Source organism: Melospiza georgiana, chromosome 30, assembly GCF_028018845.1.
Source record: "Melospiza georgiana isolate bMelGeo1 chromosome 30, bMelGeo1.pri, whole genome shotgun sequence".
NCBI lineage: Eukaryota > Metazoa > Chordata > Aves > Passeriformes > Passerellidae > Melospiza > Melospiza georgiana.
This window is the reverse complement of record NC_080459.1, coordinates 347,004-359,438: the sequence shown is the minus strand read 5'-3', so window position 1 is coordinate 359,438 and position 12,435 is coordinate 347,004. Positions and strand designations below refer to the sequence as shown.

The 12,435-nt window shown below is 40.8% G+C and overlaps 1 protein-coding gene and 2 non-coding genes across 3 annotated transcripts in view; all 3 read right to left on the bottom strand.

Annotated features, from left to right (window-relative positions):
* Positions 1-380: 380 nt before the first annotated feature.
* Positions 381-452, bottom strand: TRNAQ-CUG (transfer RNA glutamine (anticodon CUG)). The gene has a single exon. It is a non-coding gene; the product is annotated as a tRNA-Gln (tRNA).
* Positions 453-625: 173 nt separating this feature from the next.
* Positions 626-698, bottom strand: TRNAK-UUU (transfer RNA lysine (anticodon UUU)). The gene has a single exon. It is a non-coding gene; the product is annotated as a tRNA-Lys (tRNA).
* Positions 699-9,244: 8,546 nt separating this feature from the next.
* The window catches only part of LOC131094585 (butyrophilin subfamily 2 member A2-like), a 29,304-nt gene continuing 26,113 nt past the window's right edge, over positions 9,245-12,435 (bottom strand). The window contains exons 8-9 of the mRNA XM_058042243.1: positions 10,098-10,374; positions 9,245-9,515 (exon numbers count right to left, since the gene is read on the bottom strand). Of these exons, the coding sequence (XP_057898226.1) occupies positions 9,245-9,515; positions 10,098-10,374 (548 nt within the window). The remainder of the gene's footprint in view (positions 9,516-10,097; positions 10,375-12,435) is intronic.

Below are 12,435 nucleotides of genomic sequence, written 5' to 3'. Positions count from 1 at the left end.
ACACCTAGGTGACATCCCGGGGACACCCTGGGGACACCTTGGGGACACCTCGAGGATACCCCAGGGACACCTGAGGGACAGCCCCCGAAGCAGGGACATCCTAGGAGACACATCAACGACAGCCCAGGGACACCGGACACCCCGGGGACACCCAGGGACACCTCAGGGACACCCCAAAGACAGCTCAGGGGCACCTGAGGGACACTTCCAAAGCAGGGACACTCCGGGAGACCTCAGGAACACCCTAGGGACATCCCCAAGGCAGGAACACCTCGGGGACACTCCTGAAGCGGGAACACCCCGGGGACACCCCCAAATCAGGGACACTGCGGGGACACCCCGGGGCGGGGTCTGGGCGGTGCCGCCGCAAAAGGAGGCGCAGGTCCCACCGAGATTCGAACTCGGATCGCTGGATTCAGAGTCCAGAGTGCTCACCATTACACCATGGGACCGCCCGGAATACTGCGCGCCGCTCCCTCCGCCACGAAAAAGAAACCGCGGGGCCGCCCCTGTGGGAGGGGACGGGAAACCCCCGGGGAGGGCTGGGAAAAGAGGAAAAAAGCGGAAAAAAGTGGAAAAAAAGGAAAAAATGGGGAAAAGTGAAAAAAGAGAGAAAAGTAACAGTCGCCCGAACAGGGACTTGAACCCTGGACCCTCAGATTAAAAGTCTGATGCTCTACCGACTGAGCTATCCGGGCTCCCTGGCGAACTTTTAGAGGGCAGGAGTCAAGGCGATTTGGGGAAAAACTCGCGGGTTTGGGGAAATAATCGGGGGGTTTGGGGGAGAAACCCGAGGATTTCGGGAGAAACCTCGTGATTTTCGGGAAAACCTCGAGGATTTGGGGAAAAATCGAGCGGTTGTAGGTTAAAATCGAGCGGTTGTAGGGGGAAAAAAAAGGGTTTGGGGAGAAAACTAAACGAGGTTTTGAGGGCAAAAAAAGGATTCTGGGAAAAAGAAAAAAGAGGTTTTAGGGAAAAACCCGAGTTTTCAGGGAGGAAACCCGATATTTTAGGGAGAAAATCGAGGTTTTAAGGAAAAACACGAGGTTTTGGGGGGAAAATCTCGCTGGTTTAGGGAGAAACACGAGATTTTAGGGAGAAAACCCCAAGGTTTTAGGGAAAACCACGAGGTTTTGGGGAGAAACCCGAGGTTTTGGGGAAAAACCTGAGGTTTTGGGGAGAAACCCGCGGGTTTGGGGGATTTTAACTCGCCGTGGTTGGGGCAGGGAGGGGCAGAACGCGGCAGAGCTGCCCCAGACAGAGAACGGAATACGGAATTGGAGATTTTTGGTGGAATTTAACCCCAGAAACCCTCAGCTTTCTCCACAAACGCATTTCCGTGCAGGGGAATAGAGAAATAACTAGATTTGGGTTTTTCCCAAAAAAACCGGAGGGCTGTTTGTTGGCTTCGTCCTCCCCGAGTGAGGGATTTTCGGGGTTTACTTCAAAATAACATTTTTACTATTACTACTACAACTACAACCATTATTAATAACAACGCCAATAATTATGATAATAATACATTTATAAAATAAAGTAAAATAAAATAAAATAAATAATTATATAGCAATATAATATATAAATCTACTAGAAAAAATAAAAGTAGTCATTATAGTCTTACGATATATTATTATTATTATTATTATTATTATTATTATTATTATTATTACTACTACTACTACTACTACTACTACTATTATATCCTCCACAAGGACCATTGGTGGATAGGCCCACATTTCCCAACATTTTCCCTCACATTTCCTGCCATTTTCACCCTCTTATTTTCCATTTTTTCCACACGTTTTCCACCTCTTTCACTTCTTATTTCCCATTTTTTCCCTCCTGTTTCCAATTTTTTACCTCACATTTTCCACTCCGTTTTCCCCTCACATTTCCAAACAGTTTCTCCCTTTCATGTTTCGTGCCATTTCCCTCTCTTATTTCCCACTTTCTACCTCACATTTTCTGCTCTTTCCCCCCTTCATGTTTCCTGCCATTTCCCTCTCTTATTTCCCATTTTTTTACCTCAGGTTTGCAACACTTTTCCCTCCTCACACTTCCCACCATTTTGTCTCCTGACATTTCCTGTTTTTTGCCTCACACTTCCCACCCTTCCTTTCCCCCCCTCACATTTCCCACCATTTTCACCCTCTTATTTCCAATTTTTTACCTCACATTTTCTGGCCTTTTCCCCCTCACGTTTCCTGCCATTTCCCCCCTCTTATTTCCCATTTTTTACCTCAGGTTTTCCACCTTCTTTCCCTCCTCCCATTTCCCAGCATTTTCTCCCCTCATATTTCCCGCCATTTCCCCCCCTCAAATTTCCCATTTATTACCTCACATTTTCTGGCCTTTTCCCCCCTTGTATTTCCTGCCATTTTTACCATCTTATTTTCTTATTTCTCATTTTTTACCTCACGTTTTCCACCCTCTTTCCCCCTCATGTTTCTGTTTTTTTTGCCTCACATTTCCCTCCCTTTTCCCCCTTCACGTTTCCTAGCATTTTCACCCTCACATTTCCCATTTTTTACCTCATATTTTCCACCTTCGTTCCCCCTCATGTTTCCCAACATTCCCCCCCCTTCATGTTTTCTGCCATTTTCACCCTTTTATTTCCCATTTTTTACCTCACATTTTCTGCCCTTTTCCCTCTTCACTATTCCCAGCATCTTCTCCCCTCATGCTTCCTGCCATTTTCACTCTCTTATTTCCCACTTTTTACCTCAAGTTTTCTGCCCATTTTCCCCCTCTTATTTTCCATTTTTTACCTCAGGTTTTTCACCTTTTTCCCTCCTCACATTTCCCAGCATTTTCTCCCCTCATATTTCCCACCCTTTCCCCCCCCCTCACATTTCCCATTTTTTATCTCACATTTTCCTGCTCCTTTTCCCCCTCATGTTTCCCAGCATTTTCTCCCCTCATATTTCCCGCCCTTCCCCCCCCCCCCCCGCCCCTCACATTTCCCATTTTTTACCTCAGGTTTTCCACCTTTTTCCCTCCTCACATTTCCCATTTTTTACGTCAGGTTTTCCACCTTTTTCCCTCCTCACATTTCCCAGCATTTTCTCCCCTCATATTTCCTGCCCTTTTCCCCCCCTCACATTTCCCATTTTTTATCTCACATTTTCCTGCTCCTTTTCCCCCTCATGTTCCCCAACATTCTCTCCCCTTACACTTCCCACCATTTTCATCCTCTTATTTCTCATTTTTTACCTCATGTTTTTCACCCTTTTTTCGCCTCATGTTTCCCATTTTCTTACCTTATGTTTCCTGCCCTTTTCTCCCCTCACATTTCCCACCCTTTTCTCCCCCCACGTTTCCTGCTCTTTTCCCTCTCACATTTCCTACCCATTTCCCTCTCATATTTCCCATTTTTACTTCATATTTTATATTTTACTTTTTACTTCATATTTTCTGCCCTCTTTCCCCCTCACATTTCCCAACAATTTCTCCCCCCCACCTTTTTTCTCCTCACCATTCCCACCATTTTTCCTCTCACATTTTCCATCCTTTTCCCCCTTATCTTTCCCATTTTCTACCTCACCTTTTTTTGCCCTTTCCCCCTCACATTTCCCACCTATTTTCCCCTCACATTTCTCATTTTTTTACATCACCTTTTCTGTCCCTTTCTCCCTCCCATTTCCCAAGTTTCTCCCCTCATGCCTTCCACAATTTTCACCCTCTTATTTCTCATTTTTTACCTTATATTTTCCACCCTCTTTCCCCCTCATGTTTCCCATTTCCTTACCTTATGTTTTCCGCCCTCTTTCCTTCATGTATCATGCCCTTCTCCCCTCACATTTCCTGCTCTTTTCTCCCCTCACGTTTCCTGCTCTTGTTCCTCCCACATTTCCCACCCATTTTCCCCCTCACATTTCCCATTTTTTACCTCATATTTTCTGCCCGCTTCCTCCCTCACATTTCCCAACAGTTTCTCCTCTGATGTTTCCTACCCTTTTTTCTCTCACATTTCCCATTTTTTTTACCTCACGTTTCCCCCCATTTTCCCCCCTCACGTTTCCCCCATTTTCCCCGCTCATGTTTCCCCCCATTTTCCCCCCTCATGTTTCCCACCATTTTTCCTCTCACATTTCCCACCCATTTTCCCCTCACGTTTCTAATTTTTTACCTCACCTTTTCTGTCCCTTTTCCCTCATGTTTCCCTCCGTTTTCTCCCTTCACATTTCCCACCATTTTCTCCCCTCATGTTTCCCTCTTCTCCCCTCATGTTTCTCACCCTTTTTTCCCTTATCTTTCCTATTTTTTGCCTCACCTTTTCTGCTCTTTTCCCCCTCATGTTTACCTCCATTTTCTCCCCTCACGTTTTCCCGCCCTTTTCTCCCCTCACGTTTCCCCCTCTTTTTCCCACTCACATTTCCCACCTATTTTCCCCCTCACATTTTCCATTTTTTGCCTCATATTTTCTGCCCTCTTTCCCCCTCCCATTTCCCAACAGTTTCTCCTCTGAGCTTTCCCACCATTTTCCCCTCACATTTCCCATTTTTTGCCTCACATTTTCCTCCATTTTCTTCCCTCACGTTTCCCACAATTTTTTCTCTCACATTTTCCACCCTTTTTTCTCTTATCTTTCCTATTTTTTACCTCACTTTTTCTGCCCTTTTCTCCCCTCATGTTTGCTGCCCACAAATTTGGATTTTCTTCTCAATTCATCCTTTCCTGCTGGGTGTCTCCATGTCCATCCCCTTTGCTGTCGCCTAGGGTGAGTGATAATTGGTATATTTAAATGAGAATAATTTAAATTTTGACTTTTTATAATACTTAATATAATATTATATTTTATATAATAATTTTAAAATAATTTTTTAAAGCAAATAGGGTGAGGTTTAGGGTCAGGGAATATTTGGAATATTAAAATGCAAATAATTTGAATATTTAAATATTAATTTGGGTTAGGTTTAGGTTTAGGGTTTTGGTTGGGGTCAGGGCCAGAGTTAGGGGATAATTGGAATATTAAAATGATAATAATATGAGTATTTAACAGGGAATTTAACTTTTTAATGCTAATATTCCATAAGGTTAGAGTCAGGGTTAGGGTCACGGAATATTGGGAATATTAAACTGTAAATAATTTCAATATTTAAATGAGAATTTGAGTTAGCATTAGATTTAGGATTAGGGTTAGGATTAAGGTCATGGTTACTGTTAGTAAATTTTTGGAATGTTAAAATGAGAATATCTTGAATATTTAACAGGAAATTTAATTTTTAAACACGAACATTTCAAAGGGTTTGTGTTAGGGGATAATTGGAATTTTAAAATGAGAATAATTTCAATATTTAACTGGGAATTTAATTTTTAGATGTGAATATTCCATAGGGTTAGGGTCAGGGTCAGGGTTGGGATCAGGGAATATTTGGAATATTAAAATGGAATTAATTGGAATATTTAAATGGGAATTTGGGTAAGGGTTAGATTAATGGTTAGTGTTAGGTTTAGGTTTAGGGTCAGAATTTTGCATGGGGTTAAGGTCAGGATTAGGGGACAATTGGAATGTGAAATGTGAATAATTTGAATATTCCTATCGGAATTTGGGTTAGGGTTAGTGTAAAGGTCATAGCAACAGTTTGTAAGTATTTGGAATATTAAAATGAAAATAGTTTGAATATCTAATTGGGATTTCATTTTTAAAAGTGAATATTCCAATGTGTTCTGCTTAGGGTTGAGGTTAGGGTTGGGGCTAGGGGATAATTGGAATTTTAAAATTATAATAATTTGGATATTTTACAAGGAATTTAATTTTTAATCCGAATATTCCAATGGGTCAGTGTTAGGACCATGGTCAGGGTTACAGTCAGTGAATATTTGGCATATTAAAACAAGATTTATTTGAATGTTTAGGAGGAATTTAATTTTTAAAAGTGTTTATTACAAAGGGTTAGGCTTAGGGTTAGGGTTAGAATTTGGGTTAGGGGATAATTGGAATATTAAAATTATAATAATATTTAATATTATTCAATATTCCAATAATTTCAATATTTAACAGGGAATTTAATTTTAAATGCAAATATTCCATGGGTTTAAGGTTAGGGTTAGGGTTAGGTCATTGTCAGTGTAAGGGTAAGGTTAGGGGATAATTGTAATATTGAAATGGGCATAATTTGAACATTTAAATTTGAATTTGGGTTAGGATAAGGATTAGGATTAGGCTTAGGGGCGGGTTTAGGGTGAGGTTTATGGTCAGTAAATATTTGGCATATTGGAATGAGAATTATTTGAATATTTAACTGGGAATTTAATTTTTATGAGTGATTATCCCAAAGGGTCAGAGTTAGGTTTAGGGTTAGGTTTAGTGTTACAACCAATGAAAATCTGGAATATTAAAATGACAATTATTTGCATATTTAACTGGAAATTTAATTTTTAAATGTGACTATTCCATTTATTTAGTCCATTTGCTAATTTGGTTTGGGTTAGGATCATTGTCAGTGTCAGGATTAGGGTTAGGGGATAATTGTAATATTAAAATAGGAATAATTAGAATATTTAAATTCTAATTTGGTTTTGGGTAAGGATTAGGATTGGAGTTAGTCCTAGATTTAGGGTTAGTGTTTAGATTAGTGTTACTGAATATTTGAAAAAATAAAATGAGAATAATTTGAATATTTAACAGGGAATTTAATTTTTAAATGTGAATATTTCAAAGGGTTTGGCCTAGGGTATAATTGGAATTTTAAAATGAGAATAATTTGAATCTATGAATGTTAGGGTTAGGATTAGGGTTTGGGTTTGGGTTAGGGTCATCATCAGTGTCAGATTTTGGGGATAATTGTAATATTAAAATAGGAATAATTTGAATATCTAAATTCAAATTTGGATTAGGAAAAGGATTTGGTTTGGGCTTAGGGTCATCGTCATTTTTTGGGTTAGGATTAGGGGTGGGTTTAGGGAGAGGTTTATGGTCAGCGAATGTTTGGCATATTGGAATGAGAATTATTTGAATATTTAACTGGGAATTTCATTTTTGTGAGTGATTATTCCAAAGGGTGAGGATTAGTTTTACGGTTAAGTTTAGATTTAGGTTTAGGGTTACAACCAATGAACATCTGGAATTATTTGAATATTTAACAGGGAATAAAAATTTTAAATGTGAACATTTCAAAGGGTTTTTGCTAGTGGATAACTGGATTTTTTAACAGGGAATTTAAGTTTTAAATGTGAATATTTCAAGGGGGTTGGCCTAGGGTATAATTGGAATTTTAAAATGAGAATAATTTGAATCTATAAATGTTATGGTTAAGGTCATGTTTTGGGTTTGGGTTAGGGTCATCATCACTGTCAGAGTTAGGGGATAAGTGTAATATTAAAATAGGAATAATTTGAATATTTAAATTCTAATTTCATTTGGGTAAGGATTAGGGTTGGAGTTAGGCTGAGGCTTTGGGTTAGAGTTAGGGTTAGGGCCAGTGAATATTTGAAATAATAAAATGAAAATTATTTGAATACTTAACAGGAAATTTTATTTTAAAATGTGAATATTTAAAAGAGTTTTGTCTAGTGGATAATTGGAATTTTAAGTGAGAATAATTTGAATATATAAATGTTAGGCTTAGCTTTAGGGTTAGGGTCAGGGTTTGGGTTTGGTTTTAGGTTTGGGTTAGGGTTATCAGTGTCAGGGAATAATTGTATTCTTAAAATTGGAAAATTTGAGCATTTAAATTCTAGTTTGGGTTTGGGTAAGGATTAGCGTTATAGTTAGGCTTAGGCTTCAATTTAATGTTTGTGTTACCATCTGTGAATATTTGAAATAATTAAATGAGAATTATTTGAATATTTAACAGGGAATTTAATTTTTAAATGTGAACATTTCAAATGGTTTGGCCTAGGGTATATTTGGAATTTTAAAATGAGAATAATTTGAATATATAAATGTTAGGGTTAGGGTTAGGGTTAAGGTTGGATTTTGGGTTTGGGTTTGGGTCACCGTCAGTGTCAAGGTTAGGGGATAAGTGTAATATTAAAATAGGAATAATTTGAATATTTAAATTCTAATTTGGGTTTAGGTAAGGATTAGGGATAGTGGTAGGTTTAGGCTTAGCTTTAATGTTCAAGTTAGTGTCAGTGAATATTTGAAATAATAAAATGAGAATTATTTGCTTATTTAGCAATGAATTTAATTTTTAAATGCAAACATTTCAAAGAGTTTATTCTAAGGGATAACTGGAATTTTAAAATGAGAATAATTTGAAAATACACGTGAAAATTTAGTTTTTACACCCAAATATTTCCCAGGTCTGTTTCAAGCCCTCACAGGTTGGATCCCCAGCCCACTCCCGCCCGATCCCGGCCTGAAGGACGGGAACAGATCAGGGTTAGGGGATAATTTCAGTATTAAAATAGGAATAATTTTGATATTTAAATTCTCATTTGCTTTGGGGTAAGGATTAGGGACAGTGGTAGGTTTAGGCTTAGGTTTAATGTTTGGGTTAGCATCAGTGAATATTTGAAATAAATGAGAATTATTTTAGTATTTAACAGGGAATTTACTTTTTAAATGCGAGTATTTCAAAGCGTTCATTACAGGGGATAATTGGAATTTTAAATGAGAATAATTTAAACAAAAAAATGTTAGGCTTAGGATTAGGGTCAGGTTTTGGTTTTGGGTCATCATTAGGGTTAGGGGATAAGTGTAATATTAAAATGGGAATAATTTGGATATTTAAATTCTAATTTGATTTTGGGTAAGGATTAGGGTTAGAGTTAGGCTTAGGCTTTGGGTTATCATTTAGGTCAGTATCAGTGAATATTTGAAACAATAAAATGAGAATTATTTGAATATTTAACTGGGAATTTAATTTTTAAATGCAAGTATTTAAAAGGATTTGTTCTAGAGTATAATTGGAATTTTAAAATGAGAATAATTTGAATATAAAAATGTTAGGGTTAAGGTTAGGGTCACGTTTTGGTTTTGGGTTTGGGTCATCGTCACTGTCATGATTAGGGGATAAGTGTAATATTAAAATAGGAATTATTTTGATCTTTAAATTCTAATTTGGGTTTGGGTAAGGATTAGGGTTAGAGTTAGTGTTACGGTTAGGGTTAGTGTCAGTGAATATTTGAAATAATAAAATGAGAATTATTTGCTTATTTAACAATGAATTTAATTTTTAAATGCAAACATTTCAAAGTGTTTTTTCTAGGGGACAATTGGAATTTTAAAATGAGAATAATTTGAAAATACACCTGAAAACATAATTTTTACACCCAAATATTCCCCAGGTCTGTTTCAAGCCCTGACGGGGCGGATCCCCAGCCCACTCCCGCCCGATCCCAGCCTGAAGAACGGGAACAGAATCCCGGGGGTTTCCAGCGGCACAGATCCCAGGAGCTGCTGCTCCTCGGCGTCGAAGAACCGGAGCTGGCGCCGCTCGAGGTCCAGCAGCACCCCGAGCACGCGGCAGCGCCCCGGGCTCCGCTGCAGCCGCCCGCCCTGCAGCCGGAACTCGCCCCGGGAATACGCCAGGGATGGGGCCAGGGATGGGGACAGGGATGGGGACAGGGATGGGGCCAGGGATGGGGCCAGGGATGGGGCCAGGGATGGGGACAGGGATGGGGACAGGGATGGGGCCGCTGCCCCCGGGATGGAAGGCAAGGGGTGGTACCGGTGGGAATCTGGGCTGGGGTCCGGGATGGAGGGGATGGGGTGGTCCCGATGGGAATTCGGGGTGGGATCCCACGGGGAATCAGGGATGGGATCCAGGATGGAATCCCGAATGGGATCTGGGATGGGATCCTGCAGGGAATTGGGGATGGGATTTGGGATAGGATCCAGGATAGAATTTGGGATGGAATTTGGGATGGAATTCAGAATGGGATCCGGGGAATTCGGGATGGGATCCAGGATGGGATCCGGGATGGGATCCTGCAGGGAATTGGGGACGGAATCTGGGATGGAATTTGGGATGGGATCTGGGATGGGATTTGGGGTGGAATTCCCCAGGGGATCCTGCAGAGAATCCAGGATGGGATCCCGGACAGAATCTCGCAGGGAATCATCCCTCAGGGACTCATCCTGCAGGGAATCTGGGATGGAATCCAGGGTGGAATCCCGGATGGGATCCCGAATGGAATCCCTCAGGGAATCCCGGATGGAATCCCGGATCTCCTCCCGGAGCACGCCCAGCTCCCAGTCGCTGCCGTCTCCCAGCTCCACTTCCCAGTAGTGCTTCCCATGGGAAAATCCCTCCCGAGCCACGGCCAGGGCCCCCAGGTGGGGCTGGGATCCGGGATCGGGGCTGGGGATTTGGGATCCGGGATCGGGGCCGGGGATTTGGGATCCGGGATTGGGGCAGATCCAGGATCGGCCCCAGATCAGCAGGGCCGGGTGGGTGCAGCTCTCGTCCAGCGTCAGCGAGACTGGGAAAGAGGGGGGCAGGGAACGTTTGATAAAGGTTTGATAGGGTTTTGATAGGTTTTTGATAGGGTTTGATAGTGTTTGATAGAGTTTGATAGAGGTTGACAGGGTTTGGTAGGGCTTTGATAGGATTTGTTAGGGTTTAAAAGGGGTTTGATAGGGTTTGATAGGATTTTGATAGCCTGTGATAGCATTTGATAAGGTGTGATAGGGTTTGATAGGATTTGGTAGGTTTTTGATGGAGTTTTTTAGGGTTTCATAGGGTTTGGTAGGTTTCTGATAGGGTTTGATAGCATTTGATAGGGTTTGATAGTGTTGGATAGGGGTTTGGTAGCGTTTGATAGGGTTTGATAGGGGTTTTATAGGTTTTTTATAGGGTTTCATAGGGTTTGGTAGGTTTTTGGTAGGGTTTGATTTGGTTTGATAGGTTTTGATAGGGTTTTGATGGCGTTTGATAGGGATTTGATAGTATTTAATAGGGTTTGGTAGGGTTTGATAGTGTTTGATAGCTTTTGATAGGTTTTGATAGTGTGTGATAGGGGTTTGATAGGGTTTGATGGGATTTTGAAAGGGTTAGATAGCGCTTGATAGGGTTTGATAGGGGTTTGAGAGTGTTTGATAGAGTTTGATAGGGTTTTGATAGGGTTTGGTAGCATTTGATCGGGGTTTGATAGCGTTTGATAGCATGTGATACTGTTTGATAGGTTTTGATAGGGCTTGATAGGGTTTGGTAGGCTTTCGATAGGGTTTGATAGGGTTTGATAGGGTTTGATAGAGTTTTATAGGATTTTGGTAGTGTTTGATATGGTTTGATAGAGTTTGATGGGTTTTGATAGGGTTTGATAGGGTTTGATGGAGTTTGATAGAGTTTGATAGGGTTTGATAGCCTGTGATAGCATTTGATAAGGTGTGATAGGGTTTGATAGGGTTTGATAGCTTTTGATAGGGTTTGATAGGGTTTGGTAGGGTTTGATAGCATTTGATAGGGTTTGATACCATTTGATAGCGTTTGATAGGATTTGATAGGTTTTAGTGTAGGGTTTGATAGGGTTTGATAGGGTTTGGTAGCGTTTGATAGGGTTTGATAGGGTTTCATAGCATTTGATAGGGTTTGATAGAGTTTGGTAGTTTTTTGATAGTGTTTGATAGCTTTTGATAGGGGTTCGATAGTATTTGATGGAGTGCGATAGGGTTTGATAGCGTTTGATAGAATTTGATAGAGTTCAATAGTGTTTGATAGGGTTTGATAGCATTTGATAGGGTTTGGTGGGATTTGATAGGGGGTTGATAGCGCTTGATAGCGTTTGATATCGTAGGCTATCGTGGGATATAATCTGATACAATTTTATATTGTTTCATACCATGTGATATCGTTGATGATGTGATATCATTTGATATAGTTTGATATAGTTTGATATCAGGTGATATCACTCGATATCGTGTGGTGCTGTTTGGGAGAGGAAAAGGAAAATGAGAAAAGGAAAAAGAAGAGGAAGAGGAAGAGGATGACAATGAGGATGAGGAAGGAGAAGAGGATGAGGAAGAGAAACAGGAACAGGAAGAGGACAAGGAAGAGGAAGAGGAAGGAGAAAAGGAAGAGGAAGAGAAATGGGAACAGAAAGCGGAGGAAGAAATGGAGGAAGAGGAAGAGAAATGGAGAAGGGGAAGAGGGAGAGGATGAAAATGAGGATGAGGAAGGGGAAGACGATGAGGAAGAGAAATGGAAAGAGGAAGAGGAAGATGAAGGGGAAGAGGAAGGGGAAGGGGAAGGGAAAGAAAGAAGAACAAAGGGAAGAGGAAGAGGAAGAAGATGAGGATGAGGATGAGGAAGGGGAAGAGGAAGAGGAAGAGGAAGAGGAATATGAAGGGGAAGAGGAAGACGAAGGGGAAGGGGAAGGGGAAGGGAAAGAAAGAAGAACAAAGGGAAGAGGAAGAGGAAGAAGATGAGGATGAGGAAGAAGATGAGGATGAGGATGAGGAAGGGGAAGAGGAAGAGGAAGAGGAAGAGGAAGAGGAAGAGGAAGAGGAAGAGGAAGAGGAAGAGGAAGGGGAAGGGAAAGAGG